At 44.3% G+C, this 18,945-nt stretch overlaps 1 protein-coding gene across 5 annotated transcripts in view; it reads right to left on the reverse strand.

The window, feature by feature from the left end:
• Positions 1-18,945, reverse strand: part of NDRG2 (NDRG family member 2) — a 193,241-nt gene that overhangs the window by 134,934 nt on the left and 39,362 nt on the right. For all 5 annotated transcript variants that reach the window (XM_069239059.1, XM_069239057.1, XM_069239058.1 and 2 more), the window contains exons 2-3: positions 14,656-14,732; positions 3,395-3,436 (exon numbers count right to left, since the gene is read on the reverse strand). In XM_069239059.1, coding sequence (XP_069095160.1) covers positions 3,395-3,436; positions 14,656-14,718 — 105 coding nt within the window. In that variant the 5' untranslated portion in view covers positions 14,719-14,732. The remainder of the gene's footprint in view (positions 1-3,394; positions 3,437-14,655; positions 14,733-18,945) is intronic.

Consider the following 18,945-nt stretch of genomic DNA (forward strand, 5'->3'; position numbering starts at 1 on the left):
GGAGGAAAGAAATCCAGAAGTGTTAATTGGGAGTTTATCCTTCATTTACTCAATCCAAAGGCTTGAGATGAATAAAAGGGGGGCGGAGGGGAAAGAGGATGTGGAAGGGTTAGGGAGAGCATAGTAGCAGGGTGAGATGAATGCAGGAGAATTTAGTAGGGTTGTGTGGGAGGTCACAGAGGTAGAGTGAGGTTTGGTGAGTTAGATGATGTGTGAGGATGAAGTGTGCAACACAAGTCTCGCCTGTTCCCCGAATTATTAACTGTTGTTGCACAGGCCCTGTGCGTTTTCTGTATGCAAAGGAAGGTTGCCGTGCTGTGGTCTGGACTGTACCAACTATGCATGTACTTTTTATTGCTGTTTTCTTTTCTCTGTCTTAGTAAAGCTTGAGGAAAAAAGGACACAAGACTGAAAGAATGCCTTTGCGACTGCCTTGACCACAACTTGATTTAGCTGCCATTCATATTTTTTCTGTTGTGTGGTGTACTACTTTCCTCCCTTCTGGTCCGAGGGGCACTACACGCAGTACGTCAGACCTGCCAAGTACCACGCATCAGGGGTTGGATTAACGCTTTTCAGTGGTAGGGTCCTCATCACCACACTACAATGTATTAGTCATCCAAATATTAGTGCCCCAGGGACCACTTCGAACTGCGCGCCAGTACAAGGGGAAGCTGCAATGGATTTAAAGCTGCAAGCGTCCTACGCTGCCATGTGCGTGCTCTGTACTCACAACAGTGGCCATCTCAATCTTGATTTATTCATTTTCAGAAGGCTGCAACAATGTGGGCACTGCGCCACAGCCTGGGAAAATAAGGAACCCGTTTAAAAGGCAGCTGGGGCTGAGCTGCCCCGCCCAACAGAGTGAGTATACCACGTGGTTTCTGGCAGTGGAGGAATTTGTGGTGAAAAAACAAAGACAATCCTGACTTGCAGAAACAGTGCCCTGATCCACCACATGGATCTAAGGATGGCGCCATGCCTGCTGTTTTCCCAGTTTCTGCAAGGCGCCTGCCACACTGTGACCGCGCAGGATCACATAGGCCTGCAGAGCAGAGGCGGGCAGAAGGTTTGTCCTTTTTTTTTTGCTGCGGCCACTGCCACTATAGTGCTCCTTGCAAATGCGCCCCCATCTAAGTTCACAACCACTGAAGCTGGTAGAATGTTTTGGAGAATCCTGCCAGGCCCTTAGCTGCCCACCTCATCAGCACCGGCCAGGCAGATTGCAATCACAGGCCACTGCCCAGGCAGCAGCCATAGTCAGAATGAAAAAAATATATATGTATTCACCTCAGCACTCAGGGGACACACAGGCACTCATGGATAACTAAACCAGCCTGCTGGACTCAATGCAATGCAATGCAGGTGGTGACGCAGGTTCAGCTCTGCAACCAGGGACCCAAAAGCTTGTGTCGACAGACAGCAATGCACAGAGCCGAAAGAGACCATCATCTTGGCTACCCAGAACCCACCAGTCAGCATTACACCACCAGAAGTGAGTACCCACAGTGAGAACACACTCACAAATGTCCACTCCAGAATAAGTGTGCATACCAGCACTTGTGGTCGATCCTAAGCAGGTGAGCACATTGTCCTGTTTCCGCTGCCTTGTGGCGAAACGGTCATGCAATGTGCTATTTTGAAGTAAATTAACTGGGTACCATGTTGTTATGCTCCTGTAGTAGTAGGCGTAATTCACCTACAGTGGGCTTCATCAATATTTGGTGTGTTGGTCTTTAAGGTAAAGATTATGGCTGCCACATTTCCCACGGAAATATATGGGCGATATATTCATATTCTGAAAAGGCCTGGACAGGATACTTAAATAGGAACTGATATATTTTTAACATGGATTTTCGGTCTTCGTTCACTTTAATTACCAGTTAGAGATCCTTAACGCAGCTCCAAAGCACATTTTAACGTGTTTTCTTCTCATAATTACTGTTTAATTAAGGGGAAAAATACAGACTATTGGCGATATTACTAATTTTCATACTGGCTGGGACATTAAGGGGTAGTAGTTTAGTGACCTTCCATTTCAGGTGATTTGCAGCAGTATCAAGATGTTGTATTTTTTTTTTTTTTTTTTTAAGAGTTCCTCATTGCTCTTAAGTGTCATTTTCTCACATATATCTCGTTCCGTGAATTTTAATGCTTGGTTTTACTCACAGGAAAGTGTCACACATTTGGTAATTGAATGTCACTCATATGTACAGTGAAACCAAATAAATATCACACGTAACCCTTCTGAAAACATGGCAGCCGTGGGATGTGCAGTGTTGGGGAACAGAGTGCCGCACCCGCTCTGGAGTCTGACGCAAGGTCATGGATAAGGACTTCAAGCAGTCACAAACAACTGCTCTGTGAACAGTTAAAACCTGGTAACAAGCAAGCTGGGCTGAATAAACAGAGGCGCCTGGGCACAGGGTAGGGGAGGATCGCCTTTCCACAGCAAAAACAAAAGCAGGAGGGGGAAAGGCTTCTCTGGCCATGCTGAGAATATAACCCAGGGTGCCTCGCTCCGACTACTCCAAGCCACAACAACGCATCCCAGCAAGCCTCAAGGTAGCAGAGGCCAGCCATCGCCTGGCCTAATACAAAAGTTAATGGAAAAAGGATTATGGGGCGGACAAGGTATAATGCACAGTCCCCGGGATAATCCAATCACAGAGAGATAAGCTCATTAATGAAACAAATGCCACAACAGTCACCGCCCCTCTGTAATCGAGACCAACGCTGAAGCACGAGGTCCAAATCTCACGACAGAGAGCCAAACTGGAAAAGTACAAGTCAACATCTTAGAGCTTGGCAGGTCCAACAGGATGCCACTGGTTGGCATGAGACCGGCCCTGCAGATGTCAGCGGGCCTGCGTTAATGACAGAGGTCTCTAGGAGAAGCCATCCAACAGGCTAAAGTCTTTCCAGGAGTGGCCTTTCACCGGCAGGTCACATGGGTGGCAAGGAAGCACCGTCTGGTAGAGACCTTACCCAAGGAGACTGACGTCAGAGGTGGATGAGGTCTAGGTCACCTGTTCTAGGAAGAGACCTACACAGGTTACAGATGCGAGGAAATAAATGAGGGGATGGTGAAAAGGAACGTACTATCCGGCAAGACCCATCATGTGTAGATAAGCTGTGAGGGTCTCTGCACCAAGCTGTAGGAGTGACCCTTCCAAAGCCAGAAAAGCTGGCATCTGAGACCAGGAGACATCTTCCAACAGGCCAGGTGACACAGGTATGGGGCTTTGGGGGCAGAAAAATCAGATTAGGGAGCATATTACACACTGGGTAACCTCTGGATAACTTCCACTATTTTTACAGGTCAGAAATAAAGCTGCTGCATTACAATAAAAACAACACATAACGGATCATTCAGTGTCATTGAGTCACTCACCTGCCCCTGGTCCAGCAAGATTTGCGCTGCCAGCTCTGCTGCCTGCAGAGGGGAAGATGTGGGTGGGAGGGAGTAGAGGCAGTGGGAGGGTTGGGGGTGGGGTGGAAAGAAAGACTATTGGTTAGAATCAAGCATCACATCACAGTTCTTGTTCTTTAGATGCACAGAATCCCACAATTCCAAGCACTTCCTCCACCCACGTGGCTTGCCTTGTGGTAGCTGTAACAGATATGTAACTTCTGTCCTGCTCAAGACAATCAAAAATGTGCATCTAGTTGCCGGTGAAGATAACAGGCGTGCTGAGCTATGGTATGGGGCAGTTACCAAAGCAGTGAAGTGGTGCAGGTCAGAGTCCTCTTTAGGCAGGTTCTCAGGCCAATTAAAACAACCCTGAGAAGACTGAAAATTGCTGGACTCGCGCAGGTGCACGAGGATACCTGCAGTGGTGCACACTGGAAGCCTTACATCCTCCTTGAGCTAAATGAACTACCCTCTTTCCCTTCGCCCCTTTCATTTCCGACTCTTTCAAACAGCGAATTGTCTGTGATGACTTCACTGAAGACACAGCTGTCGATCTAGGAAAAGAAACTCTTCGCAATTCCAATCTCCTACCTGAAGGTACGGTCTCAGCTGCACCATTCTCTACAAACATTGACTGGAAACAATGACACACGATTCCTTGCAACAGATGTAGGGAAGGGTTATGTCATGCCACTGAAGGCCCTCTCTTACTACTCGAGTGAAATTAGGTTTTCTAAGTTGTTTTCTGCGAGTACAAGAGAACATTTGGAACCTTCATTTAGTGTTTAGTCTCAAGCACATCGCCAGCACACCCCACCCTTCCCAAGCCACCCAGTTTGTGGTAACCCTCTCTAGTTACAAAACTTTCAGTGCACAATGGGACCGTTGATTTCGAGAAAACCTGCCTCCCACACACTACCGCCAGACCTCAAATCCTACAAACTAAAATGTCCGGCTACTGGCATTACCCTCCCCATGATGAGAATCGAGCTTTCACGCCCACCTGGATCCTCCGTCCTCACCCTCCTGCCGAAACCCCGCTACACCCCTCAAGTCACCCTCGAGCACTCTCACTTCACTTCCCTATGACAAACAACAATCTCTCCCCAAACCTCATTCCAACCGTCCCCGCGCCTCTTGCGCGCTCCCACTTCCTGGCAGCATAACTGGGGCTCACGTGTACCCTTGCCTGCACTCTTAAACAATTCTTACTGCAAGGCCAGCTGCTCAGCAAAAGACATCCAAGTCACACTGTTCCACATAGGGACGGTCAGACCTCATTAGGGTGAAACTCTGTTGAGTTAACACAACAGATTTCACACACGACAGTCACACAGAATGTGCTCCTGTCTCACAACCCGCTTGAGGGTCTCTTTGAAACTGCCCTTCCTCCTCAAAAGCTTCTACTTAAGTTCCCACTGCTGGCCAGGGGCCTGATCTACATAGTTTTAGATAACCTGGTGCAGCGTGAAGTCAGTGTGAAAGGGTGCCTGGCGCCAGGCACAGGAGGGGTGGCCACTATACAGGTGTTATTATTGTGCAAATAATGCTGTTACCTTCTATTGTTTTTCATCCTCGGATTGCTCGCTATCCTTAAAAGCTACCTTCTGTATTCCTAAAACCCTGTATGGACCTTGACTTAAATCTAGCAACTGTTGTCTTTTCTTCCTCTCAATGAATGGCCGGCACCTTATCTTCCAATCTTTTAATGTCTTCATCTAGGAGTGTAGCCAGGTGACTGTCTGGTTTAATCTCTATAACTGTCTTTCTACAAATTGCATACACCACCCACACCACATCCTCTCCTCCTTTTAAACCACAGCCCTGCAACCTAACAGTAATTCATTTCCACTAGCCTATCTAGACACAACCAAAAAAAATAGCACGACCTCACATACCCTCCAATAATGCTCACATCTAACTTCTTGCTCCATATAAAACAAGAATCGCAAATAGTTACTTTCATGCCAGACAGGCCACCTCAGGCCCCTTAAACACGGATTTCAACCCTGAGATGAAGTAATGTTCGGAGCAGCGCAGACGTACATGCCCATAGTGACTCGCTTCTGTACCCGCCCACTCCAAACAGTACCACTTCTGTCACACGCAGTCACAAGGCTACGCTCCCCACCCACCACGAAATGGAATAAGCATCCGGATTCCATGTACTGACGCAAGGCTAGGCTCTGCCTACATAAGCGACGTTCAAAGCTGAAGGTAGCATCACAGAAGAGGTCGTGTGCTGCACCGTCTGGGCCTACACCGCCACCCCCATACACGCAACCCAAAAAAACACACTGGAAATGGAAAAACAAATCTCCGGGAACCTACGAGAAGGGAGGACTGAAGCTGAAAAGTACAGTTATGAGAACGGAGTCACTGACAGCGAGCCAGGAAATATGCTTTTGGGAGAAAAAACCCACAGAAATTTGACAATAACGACAAATACCACAGTAGAGCTATTCAGGTTCACTTAATTGGTTACAAAAAGATCGCAAATTAACATATTACATGGAGGTATGGGACCTGCAGTAATACACTGCGTGGCCCCAGCAATTCTCCAGCAGTAATACTTGTACTACTGCTTAAGTGGTTAATGCACTTACTGAAGAGATCAGTAGCTGGGACTGGGTCTGAATCGCTATGTATTTGCTAAGAATTAACGTGGGTGTTTTAGAGCAACACAGGCAACTTACAAATCACAGATGGATATGCTTGTGAAATAGCTCAGTGGTTTATAACACTTTTGTCAGAGAGGCGCTTTGTATAACTTGAAAGTCGCATGCTGTACTGCAATTTATAAGTAAAATATAAGTGCATTCGGGACTCATTAATTGCCGAGTCTGGAGGCAATTACTGAATACCCCTTAAAGAGATGGATGGGTCAGCGTAAAAGATTGCAACAACCAATGTTAATCGATGTGTAAAGATATATATATATATATATATATATATATATAGATATATATATATATATATATATACTTAATAGTAATATAAAAGTATGGAATAAAAGACCTCGTTACACAGCCACGCTGTGAAAAGGCATACTCTCGCCAATCTAGGAGAGCGGTAAGATCCACGACTGTGTAACCGGGGGAAGAGGTCTGCCCCCAAAATGGTAATTCCAAGGCTCTCACTATGGCAGAAAAGCAGGACCAGGCTCTGAGCAGGTTTCGCTACGAGTCACAATTCCTGCATTTTGCGTTTACTTCCGCGGCCCGGTGCGGCTCATGCACCGGAAGACTGAGCTCCATCCGGTGTACAGAACCTCTGTGTACAGAGCACAAACTCACAATTAGGCAAGAGCATAGACGGGGTTGTAATGGACTGGTGAAAAAAAAGATCCTGGATGAACCATGTGCGTGCATAGTCTTCGGAGGAAAAAAAAAAAAAAAAAAGAAAAGAGGAAGAACAATTTTATGGGTTTTATGTTTCAACGGAGGTCCAGTGATCGGTGGATGGAGAAAATCAGTGGAGTTCTAATTTTGTAACATGAACAGCACTGGTCGTCAACCACAATTTATAAAAATGTTCCATCAGAAGTGCAAACTGCTGACTGAGAAGCAGTGAACACCACTTTGAGTTAAGTTCAAACCCAATCAGCAACCATCAGCTGAAGAGACTTGTGAAAAAAAAAACTCCAGTAAGAAGTATTGACAATAGGTCTTGCCTATAAAACCTATTGTTTGTTTGTTAGTTATGCTGTACAGCAGTGGTTCCCATCCTTTTGACTTCATCATCATCATCACTGGAACCTGGGGTCCCCACTGAATCATTATTGGAATTCAGGTCCCCCACATGAGTAATTACTGAACGCTGAGGACCTAATCTGTTAATATTATTTAATTTTCCAAGCAGTCGCGGACCACCTGCGGAGGGCTTTGGAGACCCCCAGGGGTCCCCAGACAAGAGGATGGGAACCACTGCTGTACAGCGTAGCAAAAAATATATATATATATATGATAAAAGTTGGGATGATACAGCCGTTGCATCGTTTTGTAGGTGTATGCATGCGTTCAACATGCATACCCACAAAAGGGACCACAAAATAGGGACAGTGTGAATCAATGGGACAGGCTGGCGAAGGAGAAGCAACAAGAGGATGACAACATGGGCAAAGGGGTGCAATGTGGAGCGCTGGGAGTGTAGAAGCACATGAGTGAGAGAGCAACAGGAGTGCGGGTGACGGGGAGAAGCACGTAGGCAGAAAAAGAGAGGGGGAGAAAAGCACCCAAGGGAGACAGCTGGAAAAGACATGCACTCTGATGGGGTGGTTAAACAAAAAGAAGTAGTTCCCTAAAAGCGAGCAGCGGAAGCATGGAAGCCAACCAATCAAAAAGATGGTAAAGAGGTTACGGAAATACTTCCTACTTAAGTGAAAAATACCACCAGTAAGAACATGAAGCAAAATCCGACTTTCCTTTTTAAAAAGTAGTATTCGAGAGCTCAAGGGTCCGTTTAGATGACCGGCCAACATACGAAGATGGCGCTGCCACAAAACCACCTACGAAGGCATGGGATCAGAGGGAGCAAGCAGGATTGGCAGAACGGTTCTGCAGAGCCAAGCAGCTGTCTTGGTATCGGACGACGCACATAAGTGGTTTGTAAATGGATAGATGTGTGCTCACAGCAAACAGCCAGGAGCTCTCCAGCCAGGGTCTTTTCTAATTGAAATGAGTGACTATGGACGGACTCTTGGTTGAAGTGAGAGCCATACGAAATCCATGTGCACATTTTAAGCAGCAGCACAGCCTATTTAGTTCTGCCCAAGTGCAGTAAAACTGCACTAACTTTGTAAGTGTGACCCATTTCAGATAGCACTGAGAAGCCCCGCTAAAATACAGTTTACAAAGCCTTAGTTCACGAGAGACGAGGAAAGAGCACTGAAAGTGAGACTGAAAAAATAAATCCTCTAAGATCCTTAGCAAAGTAATACATATCAAAAAGACACCTTCAAAACAAAGAAACCGTGATGCTCAAAGCTTTGAAAATATATCATAGAGCATGAGAAAAATACAAGGACATTTAGAAATTTCAATCCCTACATAAACCTTCACTCTGAATTTCGGGATTCGGCTTTCACACAAAAGTGCCAACAAAGGGACAGGAAAACAGGAACCACCAGACACCCCCATTCAGGGCAAGTAACTGCACACAGATGCAAACAAGGTCAACACTACTAAGGAACATTTGGCATTTTCATTTTAGAGAAATCAAGATTTCAATGTAAGAAGCTAGTTACTTACCTGTGAGACATGGACGAGGGGTCTCCAACCTTTTCTGTAGTGAGAACTACTTCTGATAAGTGAAAATCATCGTGGGCTACTAAATGCCAAGCAACTAGTACAATGTTGCCAGACATCACCATGTACAGCTTCATTGACTTGTCCATACAGCCAGATACTACTGTTTGAACAAAATACGTAGACTATTGAAACTATGAAATGGCTGCCATGTGTGTCAATGCTACTGTGGCCTGTGGAGATGTATGAACATGTGTGTGTATGAATGGGATGTGTGTGCACAGCTGACTGAGAGCCTGTGTTGTATGTACTGGTAGCACAGCCCATACCTTTCACCATATGTGGCACAGTCGCATGTACAACAAACATAGAACCATTTTTTTACATGGGAGAAATGAAAGGTGTTGAATAATATTGAACTTTTTTCGCACTTTAAATTTCTCCCATTTCAAAAATAGATGCATTTTTCATTAATTAATGTCACCAAGTGTAAATGTAACACTTTGAAATAGGAGAAAATTAAACTGTTGAGGTAACCTTATGTTTAAATGGATTCCTTAAATCATATTACTTTTCTCCCTTTTCAAAGTATTGCAATTCCACACAAAAGGCATTTTGTTCTCAGTGGCCAGTAGACACTGTGCCATATTTGTAAAATACAAATATAGCCATTTGTTTACATAGGAAGAATTTAAAGTGAAGACAAATGCTTCATAAAATATTAAGATGTACTTGACTTAATTGAAAGTGGACAAAAATATTAAGGCTTAATGTTTCATAGAAACGTTTTCCTCCACTTAAAATGTCTCCCATTTAACAAATTGGCTTTATTTTCCAGTTATAAATATGTCACTGTGTCTACCAGCCATTGGGAACATAATTCCTGCTGTGTACGTGTGAATGTAACACTTTGAAATAGGAGAAAAATAAAAATCAAGAGTTTTCTCAATCATTAAGCTAACTCTATTTTTCTCCCACTTAAAAGCACTCCAAAACATTTTGTTCTCACACTTGATACAACTTTTATGTAAGCACTAAATACATCAGTCCTTCCTTCAGTTGTTCACCTCTGTGCCACGGGGGTCATAAAGCAAAGTCAAGCAATGATAGTTAGCAGGCCCTGGTGTCAGCAGCCCATGATTATAGTAAATATGCCTGATTGAGATAAAGACAGGCCTCATGAATTTTAAAAGGAAAAAAACAACACGCTAAAACAATCTCTAGTGATACACTTTGATGACAGGACTTATTTAAAAATGTACTCACGCCTGCGCACTAGCTACTGGTAGCTCACGATCAACTGGCTACAGGCACCTGATTCAGACTCTTGGAGTAGAATAGACGCACCTACGAGGCATACTCTTGCTATGTTCCTTGCAGGAACTGGGCACGTGCGTGCATTGCTGGTGCACTGTGTGAACCGCGCTGTGCCTTCTGTGATGTACGTTTGTGTAGCACATTTGTTTGTGCTATTTGTATGGCCCAGTATTGCCTTCAGATATGAGCACTGCAGCATTATGGAGGGAAGTGGTATAATGCCTGCATGACTGTGGGATTGTGGAAAATTGTACTCATGTTTAGGAGGAATTGTGAAAACTAGATAAACGCCCGTTTCAAGAGCCCCCAAGAGTTAGCAAATCAAGATAATGAGCATTTTTAACTGATTGGTTTTTTTTCATTGCTCATTTTAGAATTAACGACATAGTGGGAAATCCTACATTTTCCCTCAAAGGATCCCGTAACGTAACCATGTAACAGAAAGAAGCCTGGTCCATTTTTTTCTAATTTTCCAGAATGTTCTGTAACTTGCGTTGTGCGACTCGTCTTCCAATCTTACAAAAGCCCAGTGACAGACCGGCAGGGCTCTGCAGCAGTCAGTGGCCAGTAAGGGCGCTGGGCGATCATCCGTTTGGTTCCTTTTATTGATCTGGCTGCTGCAGGGAGAAAAATTTAACGGAGCAACCGAGCTTTTGGACTAGTAAGAATGTTGTTCCCTCTGCCAAGGTGATCTGGCCGGATCTTGTACAACTATGCGTCCCGAGAGGTACTCTCCTACATCCGAAAGTAAAACAATAAAAAAATACTAAAAGCAGCTGCAGTGCGATCAGCCATTCTAATCTAGTTTACTTGGGACAGGTTTCAGTTTTAATATGTCATGTAAACTTAATTTCCAGTGCAACCTAGTGACGTCTGCATGTTGGTGGAGGACACTAACGTTCTAACATTAGAGCCCTCAGTGGTGAATGCGCTTATATGTGGTATTATATTTGACTGTTTGACATAGTATGTGCTATGGTTTGCGTCATCTGTGCCGAATATAGACACTAGTAGCACAGCCGAAGTATATGTCATGACATTTGGATAGGGTGACTGGCTGTCCCGGATTTGCTGGGACAGGCCCGGTTTTTCACCAGCTGTCCCGGCAGATTTCGGAACATTTAGCTCATGCCCCGGTTTTGAAAGATGGTTGACTGAAAACGGCGGAAGGTGCATTTTTATGCTTTCCAAATCAGAGATAGTTTACAGCTGGTAAAAAAAGCAATTTAATTAAAAGGCATGATGCTGGCTTTGAAAATTGCATTTTATTTATGTGCTTAGTACCTGTGCTGTAATTTTATGCTGATGAGCGCTATCATCGTGGTCCCCGGTTCAAGTAAAACTGTAGTCCTTTTTCTACTTTTATGAAATGTCCCGATTTTTACTTTAAAATTCTGGTCACGCTACATTTGGATCCATTATACTATGGTCATGGCAAGGAGCAAGCAGGTGCAGGTGATAAAAAGTGAAATGCAGACCTGGTTTGGGTGGTGCAGGGCAATCGCAGATAAACACAGGGTCATGCGTCCCCTATGCTACTAGACGCCAAACTGGATTACCAAAGACACTTGACGCTCAGGAAAGCAAGGCAGAGCCGTCCAAGGGGGTAACTGAACACCCAGAACACAGTAAACACAATACCCCATATCAAGGGAAGGTCCAGTATGTTCGTTATTTTTATAAAAAGAAAAGTACTTTAATAAAGAAACTAAATGCTGCACATAAAATAAGGATAACAGATCTCTCTGGCTCCACATCAGCCAGATATCACAGTCCAAAAAGTATTTGAGCACCAACTCGCTAAGCACGAGTTTCCTCTAATGGTAACGTTGTTGGCCAATATTAAGTTTATAAAGCTGCTATCAGTTCACGACTTCACAAGCATAGAATGAGGCTGACCTTGCAAGCACAGAACCCAGGCTGCGGGCAACGATCAATGTCTTCCAAGGATCACAGGGAGAATCTCACGGCAAAATCTCTACTCCTCACTAGCTACAGTGCAGAAGCCACCAGTCCTGGTTGCTACACATCAAATAAAGCTGTGTCCTTGTTTACCCAGCAGACATTTTTGCAGTGTTCGAAGGCTTGCGAGGTTCACACGGTTTTAATGCACATACTACAAGACCTCCCAGACTGTGGTCCCGCTGCTCAGTCGAGGGCTATGGAGCGGAACCCACAGTTAGGTCCCGTGCATGTCCACTGGAATTCCCTGGACTAGGCTAAAAATGTACAAAGCTAATTTAAAGTGATGTGCCTTGAAAACCACCAGTCGCAGCTGGATTTTTTACAGTGCCAGGAATCCCACAAACCAGAGGTGGACCACAAGCAAAGAAGCGGACAGGCCATTCCTTACAAAAAGGACCAGGTGCACCATGCTTGTATGTCAACAACAATGCAGCAGACTAGAAGTCTGCAACGACAGACTCAGTGCTCTCACTTCCAGCTACCTCTCAGACAGCCACAAGCCAAGGATAGGTGCTTACGGGGCTGGAGACTTAAGACTGAGTGCAACTGGTCACAAACACTCAGATTAAAACTAGCTCGCAAACCAACACTGAAGGCAATAACATTTCCCATGAAAATTTAGACACATGCCTTAGCTGCTTCGTGTGCAAAGCTGTTTGGTGGCCTTATATCCCTAAAAAGGAGCAGATCCCACGATGGCTACATCCAGATCCTCACAAAGACCTGCGCTGTTGGGGTTCTTCCTCAAGACATTTTCCTGGGCAACCACATTCAAGAGTCTTCTCTCACAGCAGCCAGACTTGTTCTTCTTGCAAGGCCATCTTTCACAGACTTGGTCCTAGTCTGAAACTGAAGACAGCAGTCGGGCAGGCTGCGTTCCTGAAACTCGGTCCGCTTCAAACATACGGGTGCACTGCTCCACCCTTGGGCATGGCAGGGGGACTATGAACTAAGCACTGTTCACGCTGGTCAGTTTTCATGATGACCCTCCAGTTCTCTTAAATCATTCATGGTCAACAGGAGTCTCTCTTGGTATTGTCCATCCAGCCCAAGCACAGATGTGTATTGGGCCTAGACAGCAGCCCCCATCTCTTGTACGTAGAGGCAGATCAGGCAGGTGATGGTGAAGGGGATGAGGATGATCTGGCAGAGGAAATGTGGCAAGATTAGAAGGGTAGCGGGTGAGACACCATATCACTGGAAAACTGCAGCCCGACCTGGCGAAGAGGTGAGGGGAGGGGGCAATCAGAGGGAGAAGATGGGGGATGCACAAAGGGCAGGCTTCTGGGCACCAACCATTTAAGGTTCCTCACTCATGTGGATTTTAAATTGATTCAACCCTGAACTACCTGCAGTACACACAACACCCTATAATCAGTTCACAATACTCAATGTGTACATACACAAACACCCAGTCCACATAAATTACACACGCATGGAAGTTTAAGACCTAGTCAACAGAGACTAGAAGAACCAGAGAAAACCTGTTCACATCTCCTCCTAAAAGAAACAAGGAGAAAAGATATTCACCAAGACTTACGCTGCAAAAACTGCCAGCCCTGCAAAGCCTGGTTTGAGGGGAACTGCTACCCTCTTAAAGGCGGGTGCATGTTGACCCCATGACTTTGGAGCACTGCTCTGTGGGTCTTACTCCATTTTAACAGGGAGGCTTTCCGCAAGTTCAAATGTTAATTGGTATTACTGGGATACAAATGGAAAAAAAATTCAGAGTGCACAACATGGGGCAGTGGAGCACACACTCTGCAGCCATGCAGGGAGCGTTCAGCTGCGACATGTGGTTTACCTGCATTAACGCTTCGCGGCGACTGTGAAAGATGATGGCTCTAACAAACCCACTCCGTCTTTAGAATGCGCTTTATTCCATCTCAATTTCCGAATTCAGGGTGAATGTAGGGGACACAACTCTACAGGGGAAATGAAATAACGTCCACTTCCTACCAGGGCTGCGCCCACAAAAGAGTTTAACACTCGCCATTCCCAAAAAGAACCTTAACATTTCTTCTAAGGGAAGTCACTGCTAAGCTCCTCCATAAAGTGCTGCTAAATCTCATGCAGTATTGGCCAATACTTTTTCTTTAAAATGCACCAGGTCGACACATTTCCTAACAATGCTTTGCGTGACAATCCCCTCTCCTATACAGTGTGCATCAATTAGAGCACAATGCACTTGCAAGCTCGTCATTTGCGAAGTATTTATTTCCTTCTAAACGCGCACTTGGGGTGTCATCCAAGCAATGTCTTGAGAGAAGACTCGAACTACGATAGTTGGTCAAGCATACGCAGACATGCAGTAGCAAGACTGCGGGGCAAGACGCGACCACACACAAGGACAGTGGCACTTTACAAAGTGCTTCTCAGTCCAATCTCAGTCTGGATCTTTGCGCTCAGTCAGCAGACCTTAGGAAAATGCCTAAATTCAAGGGGTCACATACTGGTTGATGGTCGCTGTTGTATTGTGTTGGGTCTGTCCGTTTCCAATGCTCCTTCCGTTATTCGGGCCATCCCCGACCATCTAGCCTTTTGTTGTGCTCTAAAAAAAAACAGCTCTTCCAATAGTTTGTATCTTGGGACCAGGGTAATCTTCCCCTTTTCTCTAGTACCATGAAACCGTTTTGATGGACATGATAATTAAAGAGAATATATAACATAACTTGTTCATTCAGTCTACAAGCCAACATTGTGGCCACTCACCTTCAGGGGATCCTGCAGCAGCGGCTTGTCCTCCATGATGTGCACTTCCTGGAGCTCAGCCATGACGGCTTTGGACCCTATGGAGACAGGAGAAGAGATGTCAGCCAATGACAAGAGCGCTGGCCAGGACAGTGATTAGCAAGTGGGGTGTGTGATAGAGCATGAAGAATAATAACACGGCATAATGAACCATTATTCACAACACAGAGGTGCAGGACTGGATGTTCATGCAGTCAGTACTTGCAGCTTTCAATCTGGTCAGTGATAGCACAACCAACTTACCTCAGTCCGTAGAAGTTTAAGCTGGATAATACAGCCTCTACCTTGCCTTTTCCTTCAGCAGCACCAGCCGCCGCTAACAGCCTCCACTTTCCCCTGTGACCGCTCACTCAATTTCAACATCCTCTCTAGCCTACCGCCTCTCGCTCAATACCGGCCTCCATTCACATTCACCTGCTCAAGCAATATCTTTAAATAGTAACCAATCGCCCCCACCTTCACCAGTACCACCCCATCATCGCCCCCACACTGCAGGCCTACTCGCCTCAATGAATATGCCTTCTACAGTATTAGCTGCAGTCACAGCCACCATGTAGCCCCCTCAGCCCAAGAGCACACCTCCCAACACTTGACAGGTTCATGGCAAGAGGTGCTTTTTGGTGGCAAGGCTCCAACTCACCCCACTGAAATTTTGCTGGTCAAGATTACTACAGCTAAAGAAGAAAGCCACACTGACCAAGCCCAGGACAGCATGTCCTTTTATAAAGGAGCGGGTGGATGTGGAGTCTGCAGAAATCAAATACGTGCTTTTTTCCAAACTGAATTTAACATTTGGAGATCTGGGATAAATTGAAGATTGACGTATCTGATTTTATATCCAGTAACACAAGTAATAATTCTAATTTTACATTTCCTGCATTTATCATAATATAATTGGATTACATGACCTCTTTTAAAATCGCACACAGACAGATTTTCTGGGAAAATCTCTTACAGGCTTAATTGTGTTAGGCTTCACCAGAAGATATTAATGCTTGTTTTTGACATTGGGTTTACACAGGATAGCTGCTGTTCAGCTCCACCAGTAACAAGCCGTGTTACAACCCACTCAGAAGTTCTCATATCAAACTCTGAAATGGCGGATAGTTGAGTAAGCCCTGTGGGATGTGAACACTAGACGACGACCACCACCACCACCTCCACCACGCTTTTTCTGTGAATCTCTGCAGCAGCCACAATAACCCAACGGCCTATCACACAAAAAAGAGCCTTCATTATTTTGTGCTGTCTTTTACGGAGAGACATGAATTTCGTCAGGCAGACCAGGCCTGGATGAGGGAGGAAGGAAGGGGTACCAGATATTGAGACCAATTTGTGCACGGTCTTCAAAATGACACAATATATTTAATAAATTCTACTCTCAGTTCTAAAAATGTAACACAAAGGATGTATGCTTCGTAAACGAACTAAAGAGCCGTAATTTTCCTTTTTTTCCTCGACCAACAAAACCTTCATAATCCAAAAAGCAGTATATTTAAAAATAAAACAAAATCTAGTGTCAGTTAAGTTGGCAATTATATATATTTTTAATGTAAATCCTTTAACCAGCAGTTAGTCGTCAATCATCAAGAAAGATTAGAGGACAGTACATTTCTATTTAACAAATGGGACATTTCTTTAAACAAATAATAAATCAGTGTATTTCTAAAGAAAATGTGTCTACGTTGATTAATATGTAGGAAAGAAAGCAAGTCCCTGAATCAATTGTTTCCAAAATATGCAAATCCTAACACACATCGGAGAATTACATGTGCCACCACAACCAACAGCTTAAAGAGAAGAAGCCTTGGGCCAGTTTCAAATCCACCTACCTCATGAGACTGGGGAAAAAAAAAAAAAGTTGTTTATACCGCGGAGGAAAGTAACATTGTTGCTAAGTTTCTACTATCTTGTGTTCAAGGATCGGTCAGTTAAATGGTACATATTCACACGCGTGCACATTCACCCAGGCTATAATAGGTGGAAACGCAGAACAACCACCATGTGAAATGGATACACTTTTGGACACACTTCCCATTTCAAAAGTAATGAAATAATCGAAAAGTAAATAAAAATACAAGTATTAATTACTGGAATCCAAAGCCAAAGTGAGGTGGCCACTTGCGTTGGTACCACAGTATTTCCCTGCTCGTAATTCAACAGAAGTTCAATTATATTGCACAGACCCTATTCTTATGTCTAGTGATTCCATCCCCTCCCCCCCCCACACAGAACCATTTTGTTTTTTCCATTCAGTGTTTTGGTCTGAGCACAACCTTCTTTTACTTTTAATAGTCCCTCGGTTAAGGCAATGCTTCCCCAACACACGTCACTTTTTTATTGTTTTAGCTTTTAAAAGAAGAAAAAAAAACAAGCATTTGCAATGCAATAGGTCTCGCATTTGTGAGCGTTAGAGCTATTTTCGTTGTAAATGACAATGTCTTTTATGTGTTTTGGTTTGAAGTGTAGTGGATGTATGTCAGGTGCCATATCAACCTCCAAGGCCTGTAGCAGCCGGAGAGAGGACACAACAAGGCCCCCATCTTGGGGAGTGTTTTTGCCTCATTCCTACAGACTGGCTGTGATACTCCAGAGATGCAACCCTTTCTAGTGTGCTTACCTAAACTTTTATAGCACCAAACAAGCCATAAAGAGGCATCTTTGTGGCATTTAACCTGGAGAAAGAGGGGGATATGGGGGGTGGGGGTCAAAAGAGTCAAGAGCAAAGAAAAGGGGGCAGCCATATATTTTTGTGTTACACTTATAAAGGAATTATTCCTCTACTTTGGCAATACCAGCCTAACTGTTAAAAACATTGGCTGTACACAAAGAGAATAACAGAAGCTGCAGCTTAGCTGTAAATCAATTTATAGCAATTTTGTTAAGAATGGCATCTGCTTTGCAGAGCTATGAAATGGCAGAACCTGTATTACCAGGCGCTATATAAAAAAAACAAAAAAAACAAATACATTTAACAAAAAAAAAAAAAAGGAGTTATTCTCAGACTGCCCCAACATGCACCAGATGAAGAACCCTAGGGAGAGGATGTGGCTTAATGGCCAGAACTGCGGACTTTGGAGCTGGGGAACACGGCTCTAGTCTCGGTGCCAGCACAACATCCTGTGATTCTGGGCAAATCTACTTAATCTCCTCTTGCTACCAAAAATGAATGAGTTCTTGTGTAATGTAACTAGTGTTGTAATGCACTGTAAAACCATTGTATCGGCGTTTGCACTATTTAAAACTGCAAAAAATAAAAATAAATTGAAAGCGCTCCAAGATCTTCGTGTTGAGTTCGCGCTACATAAAACTGCAAAAAAAATAATAATAATAATAATAATAAATAATAAAATAAAAAAGCCCCTGCAGACATTACAAAGAAACAGCAAGCTGCCTGAACCCATGGAAGATGAAGAAACAACATACCGCCGTGAGGTAAGTGGTGAGGCAAAAGAAGAATTAGAGCGCCACACTGAGGTACCTTCCAGATTGTGCAATAATCCATGTAACAGGGTCAGTCTCTCCAAGGCAATAACAAAACAGGCACAAGGTGGGACAAACGTAAAGCATTTACCAACGACATCAAGGCAGGCCCAGGAACAAACTAAAGTGATAGGCGCAGTTAAAGGCCTCAGAATAGATCACAGCATGTCGATAAGAGCAGTGTCTGTGCGCTGCTATGCTGGACCTAAAAAAGGGAATTTATCCTTTAACTTAACAGCCACCTTCCTGTTTTACGAGCTCACTAAAGACGTAATTGAAAGGATACGTCGGCTATGTGGATGTGTTGTAAAATAACAGGTATTATTATTACATATAAAACACAGAAGAAAGACAGTCACCTACTATTTACATACAACAGACACTGGGAAATATAATCTACGTTTAAAGAGCAAAGCAAATGTGTGCATGTAGCTACGGTGTCGCACGCTGTGTACCTGGGCTGCGCAGCTCATATGGAGGGGACATGTTGAGGGCCTCGGATGTTGGTACCCCACAGGTCCCCACAAAGTCAGCGAGCAGCAGCCTGAGACCGAACTTGTTTTAGAAAAATGTCTCAGGCCATATTCGTGATCACAAAGCGCAGAACTCATACACATACGGCGAAATATCAACATATTTGTACAAAACATGCTTTTAGGTACAAATGAGCTAAACATCAAATTACCTACCGTCTTTCGCTCTTAGGCGAAACCAGGTTCTATTTCATATGCGAAAGGAAAATCCCCCACAGAGAAATCCGTGTGGGGT

The sequence above is a fragment of the Pleurodeles waltl genome, chromosome 6, assembly GCF_031143425.1.
Source record: "Pleurodeles waltl isolate 20211129_DDA chromosome 6, aPleWal1.hap1.20221129, whole genome shotgun sequence".
Lineage (NCBI taxonomy): Eukaryota > Metazoa > Chordata > Amphibia > Caudata > Salamandridae > Pleurodeles > Pleurodeles waltl.